This window comes from Drosophila guanche, unplaced genomic scaffold (assembly GCF_900245975.1).
Source record: "Drosophila guanche unplaced genomic scaffold, DGUA_6, whole genome shotgun sequence".
Lineage (NCBI taxonomy): Eukaryota > Metazoa > Arthropoda > Insecta > Diptera > Drosophilidae > Drosophila > Drosophila guanche.
The window spans coordinates 9811553-9832270 of NW_022995744.1; the positions used below are offsets into that span (position 1 = coordinate 9811553).

Below are 20718 nucleotides of genomic sequence, written 5' to 3' on the forward strand. Positions count from 1 at the left end.
TGATGCCTGCCCAGTTTTCTCGGTATTCGCCACCACCATCAGCATAGGGACCATCCGCAAAGCCTAGATCGTTTAGTTGGCGCCATGGGCTATCGATCTTGGGATAATCATGGGCTGTGGTTACACCACAGAGGAGAGCAAGTAACACTGTGGGAAACTTGTGGGTTACTTATGTTGGATTTTTGTTGTTATTTACTCACAAATATAAAGTGCATTTTTGGAGCACATTTCTGGCACAATTCGACGTTAGTTGAGAAAGATTTTCTGTCTAGGATTAAACTATTTTGAAAGCAGCAGCAAATGTTGCTTTGAGTCAGCGTTTTGCTATAGAAGTAAATGACATTTTCAGAGCACTCACACACATTTCACACACACAAAGCTTTGAGGAGCAGCATTTAGCAGGAAGCATGACTAAAATAAATACTAGTACTAGTCCTCGTACTACCCCTAACCAATATCTAAACTGCATGCATGCCGCATGTTGTGTCTGAACTGCATTTGGTGGTGCATTTCCTATACTCTACACTAGCTACAAAATATATATTTAAATATATTTATTATATGTATATAATATTCCAATTTGTTTCTTGTCGCTGAAACCTTCTTTTTCACATTATGCAAAACCCAAACAAAAAAACAAAAACAAAAACAAAAACAAACCAATCCTATTTATAGGAAGTGGCCGAACTGCGACGCCAAGTGGCGCTCGAGAATCTGCAGAATCAGCGCATGGACAACCTGGAGCAGGATGTGCCCGTGGAGTTCGAGTGTTGCTTCTGCACCACCAAGGTAAATCCTCATCAAATGCCGCTAACAAAAACAAACTTTAGTTGACATTTTTCGTCTTGAAATGCTTTTGTATGCACCCCACTGTATGTGTTCCATGTTCCTCCGTGTTAATCGCATGCTTTTTGGCACCCTTCCTTTTGCAATTACAAATTCGATTTACGCACCAAGAAACAACTAAAAAAAGCGCAAAAAGTGTAACAATTAATAAATAACCAGGCTGAAAAATACATTGGCAGAACCGACCCAAAAGCAAAGAGTCCAGTCCAGAGACCGCTCCGATTGCTCTTCCCTTCCCATGATTTGGTAATAGCTTTGGTAATAGTTCTACCCACACACACACACACACGAGACGTAGAGTTTGGCTACAATCCTGTTGGTTTTCTTGGGGATATATTGAGGGCGTATCGAAATTGTTGATTGCAGGATCGCATTTGTGTGTTCCACGACCGGGAGTACAGCATGCAGCGGCTGGTGCGGCCACCGCCGTCACCCAAAAACTATCTGGCACTGAAGCGGATGCTCGAGGAGGGCACCATCGACATATACTATCTGTGAAAAGCGAAAGATGGTAACGCCAAAGCACCTCGTCCTTGTCCTTGTCCCCCACCCTTTCTTGCTGTTTGAAGATCGTTTTTGTTTTCGTTTCTTTTACTTTGTGATTTGTTCCCGTCCCCCCCAAATATTGTGTGTTTCTTTCCTCTGTTTTGTGTGTGTTTTGGCTTTGTGTGAAGAATGGAAAAACTTGTGCGTATTGGAAAATGGAAATGTTTTTATGTTGACTTTGTTTCTTTTTTCATTTTCTTTTTCTTAAAGGGCTTGCCAGGATGCCAAGGCGAGTGTATTCCATTGCGCGCGAATAGCGTTTAGCAGAAAAATACTTATACAAATTCGGGTATAAATAGACAAAACAAGAAAAGAAAATTCACTCGAAAATTACTCGTTAATTAGCTTTAATCAAGAATCGATTGAATACCCTTTAATTATGATTAATACTGTGTTATCCATTCAACTGTTGAACATCGTGGACCGCGCGACGTGAAAGCTAAACAAAAGACATAGAAAATTCTAAGAATTCTAAGAATTTTTATTAATTTAATCTCTATAATCCTTACTATACCTAAACTATATAATCTCTACACTCAAACCACAACCCCAGCCGAACCAGAAATGAACGCAAAGCGCATGTGTTAATATTATTTAAAGTGTATTATTGAAACCAAGTGTCTGTGTACTGAAGAAGCAGGAGCAAAAGTTTAAATCGTTCGGAATGTTCTACTGTATGCACTAAGCACGTAATTACATCAATTACAACTAGCCTAATCGTAGCTTAATATATCCTAGCAAATGGGTAACAATCAGCCCCACAAATTACTTTACTTACACGCAAAAGGGCATAGCATCAAAAGGGAAAAACCAATCAACGAAAATCATTTATAAAAATGCGAGAAAAAACAAAAACCATAACGCCACAAATCAATTACTTAAACAGCCCACTTGATGAACAAATGTTAACGCTCTCTATATACATTATTAGTTTGTTGTTTATTTCTGTTACCACTCAACGAAGCGAAGCAGCCAGCCCAGCCACTCAGCACACACCAACCGAATCAAACTGAACAAAAAGAATCTTGCAATAAAAAATACCAAACAATGAATCGAATTTATTTATCCGCCGCACTCTTCTCGACTCTTTCTTCTGCCTGCTGATTCTTTCCGTATTGCTCGTCTAGAATGTTTCTACTTTGCTTTCGGTTTTAAATTCCATTCAATTAGAGATTTTTCATTTGAACCTTTGAGCAATGGAAACCGCCGGTAAGTATTTGGAGCACTCGGCATCGAATCTATATTGGGGGATCAGTTTAGTAGTGAACATTTAGGCAGAACTGAAAGAAAAACCTTAACCCTTTGCATGGCAGCTGTTCTCAGATGGAAAGAACAAACAAATAAATATATTTATTTATTCTCTGAACTTTCAGAATATTAATTCACTTTATATAAAGGAAAATATTGAGTTTAAACGGTATGTGGTCACAGCCATTTAAAGGGTTAATGCAGTGATGTAGATTTAGTATCAGAGCAGAACTTTTCGCAGAATACAAGTGTCAAAATGTAGCTTTATGTGAAATATCAACTACAAATATTAATTCAGTAAAATATATTAAAAGAGAGTTGATTTATTGCAGATTCTGCTATCTTCTTGGTATAGCAGGTTAGAAATGAGTCTATGAAATTATGAATCAAACAACAAAGCTTTAGGAATCACTTAGATCTTGAATCTTGAATCGTACGTCTACCTTTAAGACGATTATCTTCCAAGTTCCAAGAAGTTTCGATAAGTGTTCTCGATCCCCCAATGAGCAGCAATTAAATTTCTAAAGTTCTAAAATATTCTCCCATGCAGGAATCGCACCGCATTTATTTTAAGTTAACGTTCTTTCAATTAGGTTTTTAATTACAAATAATTACGAATAATTACGAATAATTAGCGCTGCACGTTTGCGTTTTACTTGGCGCCTCTCCTAGTTGCATGTTTTTATTAAACGTTCTTGCAAAAGCGAACACCACCATAACGAAACAAATCGCAGTCACTGTGACACGCACACACACACCGACACACACACACAGCCACTCACACACACTCACAGATAGCTAACCCAGAGACCAGACACAGGTACTACCACACCAACAACAAACAACAACAATAATAGAGCAATCCAAGCTGGAGCTGGCCTTGATCCTTGATCCACCGTTACTACCAACCACACAACTCATTGCAGGACTTCAAGGAGTACACCGATGCGGAGGGTGTCATAGCGCTGCCCACTTCGGACTTCCACAAGCCCATCTGCCAGGAGATGCGTCAGGCGGCAGCCAATCGACAGGCCAATCAGTTTGGGCTGCTCTCCCCACACATGGCTCCGGCGGCGCACACCTATCAGCGCCATCAGGCAGTGGGCTTGGGTCCACTGATGGCCCTGCCACCGCCACCGCCCGCCCCGGGCATCCTGCTGCCCGTGTACACCAGCACCAGTGCCATGCCCATCATCTCGCAGTCGTCGTCGACATCCTCGTCGTATGGCACCACCACATCGACGACCATTGCTCTGCCCCTGGACGCGTCCATGCGCTTCGGTGCGGCCATTTCCAGTGCTGCCAATTTCAATCACAATTACAACAACAACTTCAACACCACCACCACAGTGGGCGCTGCCGGTGGCATGGGCGCTAATGGTTTGCTCCTCTTTGGTGGCAACTTCAGCACCCACTATGGGGTGGCAGGCAGCAATGGGAGCAGCAGCAACAACAACAACAATGCGGACTTGGCCAGCGTCGACAGCTCCGATACGTATGCCAGCTGCCAGACGCATCCGTTCCTGTCGCAGGGCGATCTCACGGCCGACTTCAACGACGAGGCCTGTGCCCTGGACATTGACATGGACAATCTGTACATAAATCCGTTGGAACGGGAGGGCCATGGCCACCATGGCCACCATAACATCAGCAGTTCGACGGGCTTCATTGTGGGCCTGCCAGCCACAATTTCCTCCTCCTCATCGGCAACTGGGCTACGCGCTCAGGTGAAGAAGAGCGCCTCGGGGGACACGGCGCTGCGCAATCTTGCGGCCGGTGGCGGTCTGAGTCCTCTGGACGATGTCTACCAGAACTTTGATGTCCAGGAGCGTGGCAGCCGCGTCAGCCTCAACGAGAACTCTGTGCCAAAGCATCGCAAGACGCGTTTCCAGCAAAGCTTCACCGCAATGCGGCCGAGTCCGAGCGGCGGCAGCGTGGCACGTCCGCGTGCCCGCTTCGAGGATACCCGGCTGGACGACGATGTGTGCGGCCGGGTGGATGGATCCGGCGGAGGAGGTTTGGGTAGTAGCGGCGCAACGGCCGGTGGTAGCGCCGGCGCCAGCGGCGGCCCAAAGAAGAAGCGTTCGGTGTTTACGCCGGGCAAGAGCTTAGCCACTGCCACCAAGCTGATTAATCAGCATTTGTTTGGCATACAGAATGCCGGCTCCAAAGGTAATTAGCGAGTAGCGGGTAACGAGTAGCGAGTAACTAGTGATCCTTTCTCTTTACAGCCAAGTTCGAGAGCAAGCATTCCTCATCAATAGACTCGATTGATGCGTCACCCAATCTGGAGCATCACAGGCGCTCCAAATCGATACTGAAAAACAAGTCTGATATCTCACGCGTCCTGTCCGATCCGGAGAGTGAGCGCCTCCTGGCGGACAACATGTCCGGCTCGGGCGTCTCCGACAACGGCACTGTTATGGTGGGTTACCCTACAATCGTGCAGCAAGTTCTTTCCCTCCACACACACACACACACATCTTTTCGTTTTGCAGGGCGAATCTGGCAGCGATTACTCACCGAATAAATTACCTCATTCAGTTTTAGCCAAGTCTATATCCCCACCACCCCTCAGGCACCGTACGCTAATGCACCAACGCTCAGGACCTGCGACCTTGCAATCATCATCGAAGCCAACCAAGTTCCAAACGCCACGCTATCCCGAGGAGCAGGCACTGCGCCAGGTCAAGCCGCTCCTCTCACGCTCCAGCAGTACGGCAGCTTCGCAGGCTGCCAGTGGCTCATCCGCCACCACATCTGCTGGCTATGCAGCAGAGGGACAGCACACCAGGGACAGCAGCCTGGGTAGGTTATCGGTGGAGTGGCAGCCACTCTCTTTCAATGCTCTATTTTCTAATCGCGTCTCTGAGTAATCCAAAAAGAAAACAAAAAAAAACTACCCTATTCTGTATCTCTTTCTTTCCTTTGTCTATATATATATATATCCATAACTATATATTTGTCTCGCTTGCTGACTCGCTCTTGCCCCAACCCACCACCACCACGCATCGATCATCGCGACTGTACCTCTTCTACTTTCCTCCCTCCTCTCCCCACCAGCAAACTTCTTCGATGCAGCATTCTGAAACCCACCAACAACCAAAAACAACATCCCCCTACATACACAGACACAACCACCACAAGAAACACCCAAAGGAGCAGTGACAGGCGAAAAGCAAGCAGCTGTTAGTATTGAAAGATCGATGAAAATAACGATAACAATATCGATATATCGTGTACTTATGCCAGCACTGACGCACTCTTTGCGGAAGATTCCAAACCCCCACACACAGATTTTCGTATAGCACCACGATACGATTTCCATTTGTTATTTGTTGTGGTGTTCCCTCCATAGACAAATCGATGTATTAAAAGCTTTAGAATTTGATCATAAACACACACAAACACACACACATTCGCCGCTTATTGTATAGCATTGATCATCATAATTGTTGGAAGCACTTCTAGAAAATATTTTCCCTGTCCGATTTCTAATCTTTTCGTTCACTTCCCACACAGACTCGGAGACGACCTTCACCTCGCCAGTGAGCAGTCGTGCAGGCGAGGAGAACGCAGCTCCAGCAACTGCCCAGCCGAATACGGAGGATCAACGCCAAGCACAAGCACAGGCTGAGGCAGAAGCTGAAGCTGAAGCAGAGGCAGAGGCTGAGGCCGAAGGCGAGGCTGAAGCCAATGATGAGCAGAGAGCACTGCTGCAGCGACGTGATGGTGCCGACACGAGCGGCGATGCCAGTGCCAGAGGCGGTGATCCCCCCACGTAGCAATTAGTTAAGACACACACACAAAAGCCACAACAAAACACACACAGATACAAAAGGGAAAACTCAAAGTGATAGCAAAGTTAGCAAACATGGAATGTGAATTATATAAAAGCAATGAACAGTATCCTAGTCTAGTTGAGATGCAGATGAAGGCAGCAGCGAGAGGTAATTTAGGAGGAGCTACAGAATGTGTAGATGGAATGAATGCCGAAGGAGTATAGCATTAGGGATAATACATACAAAATATAAATATAAAACAGCAAACAACTAATGATGATAACGCTTAAACGAATTGAATGTAAATGTAATGTAAATAATAGCAAACGAAGAGCCAATCCGAACTAGAGCCAGAGCCCGTGTACAGAGAGCAAAAATCTTATTTACATTTACAGTTTTACAGCCTTCAGAGCGAGCGAGAGAGAGAGAGAGCTACGCTGCTATAACCTAATCCAAAGCGAGAGAGCGAGCGAGAGAATCACCACAAAAGCCTAAATAGCAAAGACAAAAGAAATATATTCATATTTTGAATGCAAACTTATAATAAAAACAAATATATATACATATATAGAGGAGTATATACACCGCATCGCAATTGCATAAATTCGCATATTTACATGGTATATACATACATATACAATCTATTGGATACATACATATGGAATAGCTCAAATATTTTTCAAAAATCAAGCCGCCAGCAGCAATAGCAAGAAAACGCCAAAAAAGGATTGCAACAAAGATTTGGGTAGGAAAAACTCTATAAAGTAGCATCAGCATTGGAGCCTAAAATGCATAAAGTAAATGTAACTGTAACTGTAACTGTATCTGTATGTACATAGATCTTAAAATTCGATCGTAAATCGTTCGAGTTCTCAAAAACCATAAATTAGTCAACAAAAAATCGTTCGTTTCTATAACTATAAAACTCAACAAATACATTGCATGTATATAGTACTAAATATATAATATAATACAATATGTATTATGCAAGTGCGTGTGCTTAAGGGCTTTTTCGGTTAGTGCTTAACACCCACCAACCCCACACACACACACACCCCGTCCCACGCGCCCACCTTCGCCTGAGTTCGGTCCATGTCTGGTGGTTGCCATGTATTAAAGAAAGTAAAGAATCTAAGGTTTAAATTTATGTTTAAATGCGACTGCTTGGATATTTTACATGCATAGATGTGTTGTTTGTTGTTGTTGTTGTTTCTAGTCCCCACCCACTAAAGTAATGTTTGTTAGTTGTAGGATCGTTGTTACACCCTCGTTCGTGAATCCGTTGTTCTCCGAATACGTAAGCAATACAATTGTAAGACCTGCTCCCAGTTTCGCAAGTATTTAGTCAATTAGCACGCCCCGCCCGCCCCAAAGCCCCATTCACATTCCACATCCATCCTCGATCCCAGAGGAAGTTTTGTTTTGTGCGCAGCATTTATGACCTCTCTATAAGGCAGAACAGAACCCAGTACCGTACCGAACTTGTCCAATTTGCTAAATCGTTTCGTTTCATGCCAGAGTTGCAAGTTGTTAGCCTCTTAGAAACATATCAAGTAATGGAATACGAGCTCACACTTACACTAACACTAAAACACACACTCACCCACTCACACATAGACAGCGGCCACGGATGCGCCACACAGTTACAATCTGTAAAGAAAAAGATGAAAAACAAAAAGCACTTTTATTAAGAGACAGACACGGTATTAAGAGAGTCTCAACAACGTCCGCTTTTCGAATCGTTAACAACAAATAAAAAAGCAAAAGCAAAACAAAAACTATTCATACAGCTATTTATATATAGTAGTAAATAAAGCCAAGGAAAATCGACTTAATATAGATACAAATTTTAAGTATTTATTGACAAATGCTTGGAACCGCATTCAAGGCAGAATTTTTGTAAGCAAATTTCATTTAGGATTATAATTGCCCAGGATTTTGATGAGCACAAATACACCATACACCACACACCACACAGCGCACCGGCCACATTCCCCCCATAAATTAAATTCTTAACTTTAAACCTCTTTTGTATATAAAGATATTTATTAAACCCGAAAGCCAGCAAGTTCCCCAACTAATTTCAGCGCTTAGAAATATTCTGTACAAAGAGAAACAAAAACTGCAAACGCGAACAAAAATGCAAACAAATGTTATTAATATTTAAATCATTTCAATAATTACGAGTACATTTTGAACATCTGTGTCTGGTAAATCAGCAAACAAGTGAATACCGAAAATACCATTAAAATCGTTGACGAGGTGCATACAACAATTTATTTAATAAACAAAACACAAAACAAAACAAAAATGTATTCAAATCTAAATGAGCGAAAGGTCATGAAAATAAATACTAAAATCATTGAGCAAAAAATATTTCAATACTCGTTTGGGTGTACCTTATTTATGGGGATTTTATTTTGGGTGAGAGTTGCTTGGATTTATTTTAAGCTGATTTTTCAGGAACTAATTCGTTGAATGTCATTTTACATAAAACATGGTGTAAAGTGCTGTCCATGTAATGTCATGTAGTTATACATTTGAAGCTTTTTTTCTAGTGTTGGGCAGCGTCTAAGCAAGGAAACAACCCCACCAAAAGCTACAAAGGAGCTTCCTTCGCTCTTGAATTTATCCACAGCCCAAGCTTTCGGATAAATAAAAAACCAACTTGGTCTGGGGTTTGGGTTGCCCAAAAGTCCGTTGAACTTTAATTTGTTTCAATTGCCGCATCCTGCGTGCGCCTTCACGGGGTGTAGATCTCATTATGTGACATACTAATTAGCCGGTGTGTGTCCCCACCCACCCCACTTCACCGCCGACGACTCACATGAAGAAAATTATTTCAATTATTTAATGCAACTTTGTGCTCACGTAATGGGGCGTGGCACCGCAGCAACACCTACCCAATGCATAATTAATGCTTAATCAGGGTTATAAATGCCCGATTAGGACAATTAACTGTCAATTAGCGGACATGTACTCGCCGGAAGAGGCCGCTGCGCTGGAGAAGCGCAACTTTCGCAGCATCAGAGAGATGATTCGTTTGGCCTACACGGTGGGCTTTAACCTAATGAAGCCCACACGTTGGGATCGGGCATTGAGAGTGTATGTAACTTGTGGTTTGATGTGCAGATAGGCCAATCTTTAGCAGCGTTTCTCTTCGCAGATGGACCATTGTGCTGAGTCTGAGCAGCTTGGCTTCCCTCTACGGACATTGGCAGATGTTTATGCATTACATAGAGGATATTCCGCAGATAGTTGAGGTGAGTTTGGGTCTCCTGCTGTCTGCTGCAATCCACGTTAATGTCCCCACACAGACTGTGAGCACTGCCCTGCAGTTTCTCACATCGATTGCCAAGATGTGGTACTTCGTCTATGCCCATCGCAGGCTGTACGAGCTGCTCAGGCAGGCGCGCTGCCACGAGCTGCTGCAACGCTGTGAGCTCTTCAGCGCCATTTCGGGTGAGTCTCGTTGCTTTTCTGATCATTCTTCAATGCAGTTTTTGTATCCTTGTAGATCTGCCTGTGGTTGAGTCTCTGCGTCAACGTGTCTCGGACATTATGCAACGGTATTGGGGCAGCACACGACGCATACTTTTGACCTATCTGTACAGCTGCATAGCCCTCACATCGAACTACTTTATTAGCTCGTTGGCGAGCAATCTCTACCGCCACTTCACCCGCCCACCCGGCACCTTTGACATTGTTCTGCGTGAGTACAGAAAGTCTTTCGACAATTGCCCCACTGAATTCCTTGTGGCTCATTGCAGCTTTGCCCTCGCTCTATCCTGGCTGGGCGGACAAGGGTCTGGCCTTTCCCTACTACCACATGCAAATGTATCTCGAGTCCTGTTCCCTGTACATCTGTGGCATGAGTGAGTTGCACCAGTCGCCTGCCACACCCCAAACGGATTTACTAATTGTGTTGGCGCCCCACAGCTGCCGTTAGCTTCGATGGCATCTTCATTGTGCTCTGCCTGCACAGTGTTGGCCTAATGGAGTCCCTCAACGAAATGATTGCCGGTGCCACGTCGCCGTTAGTGCCGCCAGAGCGTCGCGTGGAGTACCTACGCTGCTGCATCTATCAATACCAGCGAGTGGCAAGGTGAGTGAGTGGCATGCATCGCCCGTGCTCTCCTATTAAAGCCATTTGCAAAGAACAGTTTTGCAGAGGAGGTCAACGACTGCTTTCGTCACATCACGCTCGCACAATTTCTGTTCAGCCTGTTCGGCTGGGGCCTGGCGCTGTTCCAGTTGAGTGTTGGCTTGGTAGGCATTGGCGAGGGGATTCCATTTTCCATTTTTCTTATATTTTTTTTTGTGTATTTCAGGGAAACAGCAGCAGCATCACAACGATCCGGATGACCATGTACCTGGTGGCCAGCGGCTATCAGATTGTCGTCTACTGCTACAATGGCCAGCGATTTGCGACAGCTGTGAGTGTGGAGTCGAAAGCTCTATCGAGGCGCTTTCTGCTAATCCCGCTTTGGCTTTTACTTCCTTTATTTCTTTTGGGCAGAGCGAACAGATTGCTGGTGCGTTCTATGCGTGCGATTGGTATGGGGAGTCGCGCGAGTTCCGGCAACTCATTCGCATGATGCTGATGCGCACGAATCGCTGCTTTCGACTGGACGTGTCCTGGTTTCTGCCCATGTCACTGCCTACCCTAATGTCGGTGAGTGGAGTGGAGTCAAGTCCCTTCTTTACCCATTTTCATGTGATTGATTTGCAGATGGTTCGAACAAGTGGACAGTACTTTCTGTTGCTGCAGAATGTCAACGAGAAATAGGGCTAAAACGTTGAATAAAATATATAAATACTATTTACAGACAGCACAGACTTGTCGACAGGATGCCACAGCTCTCTGTCAATCAATACTACGTCCTGGCCTGGCCCTGTCTGTCAGTCAGTCAATTCAGGATGAGTTTTTGCTGAGTGGGGGGGAGGCAAAAAGCGATTCATCTGCTGCATTAAAATAATGAAATGGCCGTCAGATAAGCAGCCAGCAGCCAGAAGGAGCTGTCGCTGTAGCTGTAGCTGTCGTCGGGCGCCTGGCATCGATTTCACATTCCCATTTCTAATCAATTTTATTTATTTTGCCATTCATCCGGCCATTGTCTTAATGTTGTCCGCTTTAAATGTCTTCCCTCCGCTGCCTGCTGCCCAGCCTGTACTTTAATTGTCAGCAGTACAGTGTGTATCTATGTATCTTTGTATCTGTATCTATCTATCTTTCTATCCATTCTAGTGGGACCGCTCGAGTCCTTTCCTGCTTGTGCTGTTTTCTGTCCCTTGCAATATTTTTAATGCACGTTTGCTGTTTCCTTTGCCTTTTATTTATATCCATTTTTTGTTTGAGTTTCTTTCTTCAACTTTTATCATTCTCGGGCAGCACTTTAATGCTCCAGGACATAGATGGAACCGGGGGGAGCTGCGCGAAAAGGACATCTTTTCTTTTGGGGTTTATTGAGGCACATGAATATTCTTTAGCTGTTTATATATCGCACTCCCTCACTCTCTCGCTGTCTGTCTTTTTGTTTGGCAGCTGCTCTTTTTCGGGCTTTTATGTTGTGTTTTTTTATTTTGTCTCCATATTTATTCAAGGACTACTCGTACAGCACTTTATGCATTGTTGGAAGCGCTGCTGCCATGGAAATACTTAGTCATATATTAGCGCAAGCGGAAACCTCTTGGCCCCCGCTTGTAATTGTTCAATTAGAGCTACAGTTTGGCGGCGCTCATTAAGGCAAGGGAAGGCAGCGTCAGGTTGAGAATATTTTCCACTCTTGAACGCAGCTTTTGCAGCTAAAGACAATGAAGATGTCTATGGCCAAAAAGGCAGCAAGGCAACATGATAAGTGCACTGGGAAAATGCCAAGGAACAGAAACTTCAAGTACTCCCAACATTCCAGGAGGCAATAATGAAGATTCATTCGTACGTAAACTGGCAGGCGATTGAGTGCCATCGAGTCGTGTGCGTAATGTGCAGAAATTAAATTAAATGCAAGCCAAATCCACTTGAAGCGATGTTTGCTTGCTGAGCGAATTAAAGCGAATTACGTGGAATATTTTAAACAAAAGAGAACAAACACACACACACACAGACACGTACACAAAATTAAACGGAAGTCAAGCACAGGATGACATACGGAAAACCACCCCTCATTTGTGTGTGTGTGTTTTTTTTTACATGCAGGAAGGTCCTTTCATGTTTGACCATGTCCGCTCACATATTGACAAATGCGAAGAATGTCAGACGACAATACACACAGAAGGATAGCTGTCCCAATGGAATAGAAAGTGTATTTTTACCATTTGTCCACAATTTGCTTATGTTTCGTGGCAGCTCTGGCACTTGATGCGTAATCAGTGGTACAAACAAAACTCATCTATGGCCAAGAGAGAGCGCATTGCTGTACAAATCCGATTGACTGTCGCATTAGGAATAAAGGGAAACCCAAAACCCAAAACCCAAACAGAAAAGGAAAGCAGCAAGCTCGACGCTCCCTATGGCTATGTTTCTGGTTGTATTAGCTGGATTGTCTTGGCCATAATGGAGTTAATATGTGTATAAGGATACGTATATGTGCAGAGGGGCTTCCTTTTGATCCACGCACAGCTCCAGGGAGCAGGAGGGTGCGTGTACGTGCTGGGCAAAGATATGTCGACTTTAGGACTTTATTTTTTCTACAGCTTTTAAGCACACTCTAAGTAGTTTTACCCAAAAGCACCATCTATTATTGTACGCTTTAGATATACATCAAATTTCCACTGCCAAATATCTATGGGCTTCCTCTATTGGAATCGCCGATTTTAGGCTTCATTTTGTGGCCTAACATTTTGGGAAACTTATTCAAGCAGAAGTTGGACATTTTTGTAATGTAAATTAAGTTGAGCAACTGGCAGTCAGCCTTGAACAATCTTTGCATAAAGGCTGGCAAACCAATTTAGTTTAAATGAATTTGGGGGGGGGCCGCAGTCCAAGGCAAATGCAATTTCCCCCCAAGAATGTCTAAACTGTTGGCCAAAACCCGAACGAACAAAAGACACAAAAAGCAGAGGCATCCATTTCGGAGCTGGGACGTGGTGAAATTTCCATGCAGATTGCATGAGGAGGAGAGACCTGTCCGAGGCCTACAGGAAGTGCTTTGTGAGGTGTGAAAAAAAGGTGTGGTGTGTATGTGCCGCAGCCTTTGCCCAAGGCAACTCGGGGGTAGAGTAGCTTAAAGCTCTGCCAATGTGCTGCAAACACTTCAGAGGCGTGTTGCATGACCTTTTCTCTGGTGCCTGGCAATATTTAATTCGCTGCACTTTAAGCAAAGGAGTGACGCATCCCCTGACGCCCTTGTGTTCCAGTGTTTCGCATCCTCTTGCGATGTTTTTTCCATGCAATTTCTTTTTTAATTTCGCTCCCAACTTAGTCATGCGAGAATGGCACTTGATACTCCCTAGTTATGCGTGCCTCTCTCTCTCTATCTCTCTCTTTTTTACTCACACTCTGGCTGTGTGTTGTCTGGTGTGTGTTTTTCTACTTACTATCCTGCACATTCGTTTGAGTTTCATGGGAATTAGCGCTAAGCTGCTGGAGCCGCGTTTCCATCTCCATTTCCATCTCCATTCGCGGCATTTTTGCCGCCTTCACTCCCACAGCTGCTCCGCCTTTGCCTTCTCACATTTACAGACCAAATGAAGAGCGAAACCAACAGCAGCAAGGACAGCAGCAGCGCCAAGTACGCTGCTCAATTGTTATATTAAACCCAGTGGCAACAAGAAGGTAGTGGCAAATACCAGCTAGCACTTTTCCCCACAGCTCTGTGGCAGACACACAAAAACTTTACCCACTTTACGCGATATGCAGCGCCCGACAGGCAACTTTATTGCGGCTCACACTTAAGCCGGTCGGTAGACCAAAATTTCATACTCTTAAATTATACAAACTACATTTACACCGAGTTACGCGCCAGGGAAGATGAATTCCAGACACTGCCAAAAACTTTCTTATTCAAAGACGAGTTAATAAATGAATTTAAAGCTACACAAGCAGCTGCACAGAGAGAAAAGTAGGGGAAGCCTTAATAGAATTTAATATTCCATTTTTTTAATGCAATAATATTGAAATGAAATAGAATTTTATCGGATTATATATTAAAAATACTTATTCCATATATTTCATATTTAATTTATATATAAAACACTTTAAAATGTTTAAATATAATGAAATAAATTGAGGATTTATGGGATATTTATATTTAATTGTAATGTGAAAATATGTTATTTAAAAATCAAAATATTTATTGTAAATAGCTTTAATTTATTCAAAATATAAAATAAAATAGAAAATATATTATAAAAATGAAATAAATATAAAAAATTTAATTTATGCAAAATATATTTGCTTTAAAAATGGAAATATTTATTTTAAATATAAAAACATTACCTTTAAAGTCGAAAATATTTATTTTAAATATTAAAAGATTTACATTAAAAAAGAAAATATTAATTTAAAAGTTTAAATATATTAATTGAATATTTAATGCTATTTATTAAATAAAAATAAATATATTTAAACACAAAAAAAAATTCTTTTTTCTATTTGCACTCTCGGAGCAAATATTTTGGCTGAATGTTTCAGTTTTTGGCCATAAATTTCAGACTCAGTAGCTCTGAAGTGGAGTTTTTTCTTCCCTCCACAGCAAAGAGGCAGACAGGAAAAGCAATTATTATGCGTTCGTGTAACATTTAAGGGGCTGCTGTGTCTGAGGCCTTTAGGCTGCCAAAACATCACACTGCCCGACCTAATTCCAAGAACCAAATCTTGAGCATTGTGTAGAGATTTCTCTTTGCCCATCTAACAGCTGTCTATTTAACCACTGAATTATGTTGATCTGCTATTTGTGCAATGTCCCAACATTCCGCTCACACATTGAATGGAAAAGCGTATGCAAATCAGTTCTCTGAATGGGAGAAACTCGAGCATTCCATTTAGCCAGATTGATTGCTGTTCGAAGGATATATGTACATGTATGGGGAGAGCTGGGAGTTAAGCTGACAACTGGCAGGACGAAGCAATTTGCATGCGAGGCTCAGCACCAGCACCACTCGGAACCAGTCACAGTCCGACATGTGTAAGTGGAAGCCGTGTCGTGCTGGCATGGAAAGCCCATGCCCGGAGTCAATGCAAATCCAGTAAATTCTGAGGCATCTGCAGTGTGTCAAGGTAGTGGGCAGGAGAAGAAGCTGCGGTAAATATGCAAATAAATGCATGGACTCATGGCAAGATGCACTCACGTGCTGCCAGAAAAAAATGCACTAACAGGAGAGGCAGTGGCAGTGGCAGTAACAGTACCAGTGGAAGTCTCTCTCTCTCCCTTCTTTTCATACATAATTCAGTGCCGACCATTTCTGTATCTGTCTTTTATTTGTTTGATTGCATTTCAATTTGTTGGGACTTCCCTTTAGCCCTGCTCCCTCCTCTCCTCTCCTCTCCTGTCTTGTCCCTCTTCTGTTGCGGAAATTAAGCTGCAGCTGAATGCGTTTCATTCATCAGAGACCCAACCCAGAGCACAGCCACTGCTCAGAATTCAACGGAAGTCCAGCCGAGGAGCCCCTTTTTTTTTCTCCCATCTGCATGCAAATAAATGTTTATTTATTTCAAAAAAGAAAGCAGGCAATTTTCCCAAGGCTTGTGCTTGTGCGGCTTTGAATTTGATTGGCTTTGGATTCTATTTTGGTTAACAAAGGGGCAAAAATATATAATAATATAAAATTCTATGGAAAGGATCAACATAAATGATGCAAATACTCATTTAAAGCTCTTATATTTATGCATCATTTTAATGGGCAATTTAATGATTGTGATTTTAATTTCTAAACTCCATTTCCAACTGCCATTCAAATCAATTGCCAGAGCATTCCAAGAGCCGTTCAAAGCCCATTCAAACACCAACCGCAATAATCATTTCAGCAACAACCACAAAAAACAAAAAAGGAAGAACGAAACTTTGCCTGAACTCGCGTAAATCTGTCTGTTCGCCCTCCCCCACTGATTTTCAACCAATTGAACAAACCAAATGAAAAGCTATTGGTGGAAAATTCGCCCTACCAATTGCAAGTGCTGGCCAGGCCATTCCAATTCATTTGGATCAATCGGTGTGGCATTCACATTCAGACACGCTGCTCTCCACTATTCATCCACACTTTTCACTGGGATTTTCCCCAGCCTTAAACTCTCCTCTACTCCCCCGCCGACTTGCCATTGAGTAGGGTTGCCAAAATATCTCAATGCTTAAATAATTCCAAATATTTTGAATGATCCGCGAATAAATAACGGACTGACCTGCCGCGTCATGCCCAGGACCTGAAAATGCCAGACAGCTAATGGCAGGCAAGAAGAGAGAGAGTGTGTGTGTATGTGTGTGTGTGGCAGAGTGACGCATTTTGGGCAGCCATTTTAGTTATTTTTAGCAAGTTCTTTTTTTCATAAATTATGTGAAACTTGATTTATTTTTGCACATTTCCGCCTCATTCCGATTGCCATTACGATTGTTGTGCCACACCCACACACCCACACACCTCTAACCACCACCTGCACACCCTACGCCGCAGCCTGATTGATGGCTGGCTGCACGACATGTGGCACGATGCCTTCAGGGCAGCGCACTCGAAAACTGTTAATTGCTGACCATAAAATTCGTGAAAAACGCTTGTCGGCACGCAACAGAAACAGAAATCAAACAGTTTAATCTGACGTGGAGACCGAGATGAAAGTGCAGACCGGGACAGGGCAGGACACTGGACCTACACTAACGAGCAAGAAGGAGCTTTGCTCTGTGGAAAATTAAATTTACAACAAAACAACATCAGTTACATGTCGTCACGGGGGGCGGGGGGGTTTGGGGGTATAGAGACTGGAGACTGTAGACTGGGGACTGACTACTTCACATGTCGACGGCGACGACGGCGGCTGCGCTTCCTTGGGGGCGTCTCATGGCTCTCAACGATGGCTTTATAACAATTTAATGTGTGGCCCCTCGCACGCTCTCTCGCTCTCCAGTCTTGTGTTGTTTGGCCGTAATGATTGTGTTCTGGCGCTCTGGTGAAAAATGAATTCGCTTTTGCTCTGCGGCCCAAAGACAAGGCAAAGGCAAAGGCAATCTGCCCGGACCAGCCCAGTACGGGCTCAGTCAAGCACAAGAACAAAAACCGAAACGAAACGAAACGAAACGAAAGGAGCAATTTGTCTGGCCTTTCTAGGAAAAATCATTATCAAAAAATGGTCCAAGGAATAACATTAGGAAATAAAAGTTAACTTTGCATTCATTTACATATTATGTATACATATTTACATACGTACTCGTACATACATCTATGCGGCTTATTAGAGGAACAATGTCTACAGACGATATGGAGCGTAATTGGGTGTGTCATTAGTTTTCTTGCCACAGAGCTTGAGCTCATTTGAATGTGGCCATAAATACTTGAAATCGCTTGGCTTCGAATGGGTTTGGGTTATCCCGAAAAAGATATTTAAGCTGTGTTACCATTTAAGCATAATTGAAGCCAACATTCAGAGAGACATTGCATGGCACAAGAAAACATTTAGAGAGCAAATCCGTGAATATTTTTCAGTTTCGTTTGAAAATTATTATCTGAAATTATCTCTGAATTAAGTTCAGAAATTGTTGCTTCTGCCAAACGAATACTCAACATTTAATTACAATATTGACACATTATGACATTAAAGCAAACATTTCCCCAGACGCTTGACCCCTTTTCCCCGTGGCCATAATTGACAGACAAAAAAGGCAGGATACGATGCGAGTATCAATAAACTCTGTGGCCACTGATTGAACCCTGTCCCAGTCGCTGTGCAGCATATATTAATTGGTAGTGGTAGTTGCTGGTCAACGTCTGCAGCTGACCATAAATTAACAAGCAAAATTTGTGTCGCGTGGAGGGTTCAAAGTCCACTAAATGTTGCTGCAATTATGAGCTCACTCGAGTGAACCTCAATGGAAGCAAGCGAAATTCCTCTGTAAATTAACATGCTCTGGCATAATTGCAGGCTGCCGCAGATTGTGGTTCATTATTTTGCCATCTTCAAGACAACATCGACATCACAGCGTGGGTGTGTTGTAGGCTTTATTTCGCATGCGGTGCCCCTCCCCCCCAGACAAGATGAGGAATTAAATTTGAATTTTTTTTGACAGCCTGCGGCTCCTTGACATGGCACAGCGGATACAAGCCGGAATTCGACAAGATTCCTGTCTTACATTTCACCCTCTACCCGCTCTCTTTGCTGTCTCTGATTTAGCTTTTTAATCCTGACTGTGTTCAGTGCGGCCTGGGCCTGAGTTATTGCCACAATTTCTTGGTCCTGTCAACGCCTGCCATTTGCCATGTCGATGTCAATGGCGATGATTTTTGCTTGAATGGAATATCTCTACATGGGATACCAGCAAAAATGCTGAGCCATCTATGCAAATGGGTGTCGTCTGCCACAACCCAGACCTTGGACAGCCGCTGCCATTTGCCATTGTCATCACGAAAGGGGGAAATGGAAATGGAATTTTCCTGTTAACTCTTTTCACCTGGAACACCTTCTGGACTGTTTGTGTTTTTTCTTTACGGCCAAAGGCATCCCCGTTCAAGCTGTGCGTGCTGGAATGGTCAAACAGTTTATTGTCAACGCTGGGGCTGGGACGGGGACGGGGACTGCGACTCGGACTCGGACTGAAAACAAATGTTGATTTTCGCTATACAAAATGCGTATTTTTAGGGCTATTTTTTGTTTTGTATGGCTCTTTATGGCATTTTTTCGCATCTGCCGGCGACAGTTAAAACTTTTCTACCTCTCGTTTCATTTTTTGTTTGCTCTTAATGAGCTCCGGGGTTCATTCACATTTTTTGTTCATCATTATTTTCCCTTCACGGACTACCTTGAATAGATTTCCCACTGGGCGAAAAGGGCTCTTGAATGGACACTCATTAATAAGCGCGTTGAAATAAATAAATAAATGAATTAATTATAGCACACATACAATTTATTTTTTTTGTACTATTTTAATTATTTGCAATTTCACTTAACGGATAACCAAAACTCAATGAGGCTTAAACAATTTTTTGATTTTTTTTGCTTTATGAATTTCTTGTGTCAATAATTATTGACAATATTATTGTACTTAAAGCTTATTTGTGATTAATTGGTATTTCAATATTAATATTCTGCTGTCATCACAGAGCAGCGGAAATCTCATTAAATCTCATTTTGAATTACAATAATTTTAAATTTAAACTGACATTAATGGGAAAGCAATTTCAAAGTGAAATCACACAAGGATTTTCCATTTAAATTTTGGTTTGTTTTCACGCTGACAAAACCTCCTCGATGTCTGACCTTTTGGCCAACATTCAACATTGAAACATAACAGCCAGCCACATTCATAATTCAGCGGGGGCGGAAAAAGGGTTTCTGCCATTCCATTTCGCATAATTTCGCACTTTTCCGCCAAGGACTTGAGAGCAACGGCGTATCCGTGTTCCGTTTTAATGCGCTTCACTTTTGCACTCTTGCTCGCTGGTTAAATATTAACGCAATTTCACTTCGCCCAATTACACTGCAACCCATCCGCATCCACATCGACATCCCACATCCCACATCCAACATCCGTATCTCCGCTTTCCCCAAACTTATTACCTCTTATGCAAATGTTTGCGAATGGAATTGGGAATGCTGGGAGGATTCCCTGGACACTTTACTTAATTTAAGCGTTTGTGTGGTGGAGTAAAAATTGTACAGCGAACAGAAATCGATGGGCAGACGGTTTGCGCGCTCGTTAAATTCGACAAAGCATACAAATTGTATGCGAATTTTCATTTCATTCCTAATTTTATTTTGGCACACCTGGGTACAGTGACCGTCAAATCCGGTGGAATAAAAACCCCGCAGGAGACCCGCTCTTGACCGCCAGAGACGACGAGACACCAAAAACGGGAAGAGCAAAGCAAACAAATAAACGGCAAATGCAAACAAATACGTGTTTATCCAACGGGTCAGGTCAGAGTCGAAGTCGAAGTCGGAGACGACTCGGAGACGACTCGGAGACGAAAGGTGAAAGTACGCTTAAGCACTTTGAGGCACCTTCGAATCCAACCAATTCCTACACAAATCGATGGGTAATTGTTATTGGCCTGTGTGGAATTTAAAGGGGTTGGCCAATTGACTGTATTAATATTTAAGGCAGCATAGACATTTGTTGCTGGCCGTTTTTAACACTTAAAATATTATATTCCAAAT

General features: G+C 43.0%; 2 protein-coding genes and 1 long non-coding RNA gene across 12 annotated transcripts in view; 2 read left to right on the forward strand and 1 right to left on the reverse strand.

The window, feature by feature from the left end:
* LOC117580364 overlaps positions 1-8072 on the reverse strand; it is an 80466-nt gene extending 72394 nt beyond the window's left edge. Inside the window, exon 1 of the long non-coding RNA XR_004573563.1 lies at positions 8026-8072. This is a non-coding gene — a long non-coding RNA (uncharacterized LOC117580364). The remainder of the gene's footprint in view (positions 1-8025) is intronic.
* The window catches only part of LOC117580359 (potassium voltage-gated channel protein Shab), a 53180-nt gene extending 44453 nt beyond the window's left edge, over positions 1-8727 (forward strand). For 4 of the 10 annotated variants that reach the window (XM_034266891.1, XM_034266881.1, XM_034266883.1 and 1 more), the window contains 5 exons: positions 676-789; positions 3567-4812; positions 4872-5065; positions 5139-5448; positions 6163-8727. In XM_034266891.1, the coding sequence (XP_034122782.1) occupies positions 676-789; positions 3567-4812; positions 4872-5065; positions 5139-5448; positions 6163-6425 (2127 nt within the window). In that variant the 3' untranslated portion in view covers positions 6426-8727. Of the gene's footprint in view, positions 1-675; positions 790-1212; positions 1358-1602; positions 2232-3566; positions 4813-4871; positions 5066-5138; positions 5449-6162 lie in introns of those variants that run through there. The other 6 variants (XM_034266885.1, XM_034266886.1, XM_034266887.1 and 3 more) reach the window with 4 other exon arrangements.
* Positions 8728-9396: 669 nt separating this feature from the next.
* LOC117580363 (odorant receptor 63a) lies at positions 9397-11211 on the forward strand. Its single transcript, XM_034266893.1, has 10 exons — positions 9397-9527; positions 9589-9685; positions 9740-9884; positions 9940-10134; positions 10193-10297; positions 10362-10527; positions 10586-10691; positions 10754-10858; positions 10942-11097; positions 11155-11211. Exons 1-10 carry the CDS (start codon positions 9397-9399, stop codon positions 11209-11211), a joined length of 1263 nt encoding a protein of 420 aa, XP_034122784.1.
* Positions 11212-20718: the final 9507 nt, after the last annotated feature.

Coding starts and splice junctions, on each gene's coding strand:
- LOC117580363 (XM_034266893.1), top strand. CDS start 9,397: ATGTACTCGCCGGAAGAGGCCGCTGCGCTGGAGAAGCGCAACTTTCGC. Junction 9,686..9,739: donor ATATTCCGCAGATAGTTGAG/GTGAGTTTGGGT, acceptor GTCCCCACACAG/ACTGTGAGCACTGCCCTGCA. Junction 11,098..11,154: donor CACTGCCTACCCTAATGTCG/GTGAGTGGAGTG, acceptor ATTGATTTGCAG/ATGGTTCGAACAAGTGGACA.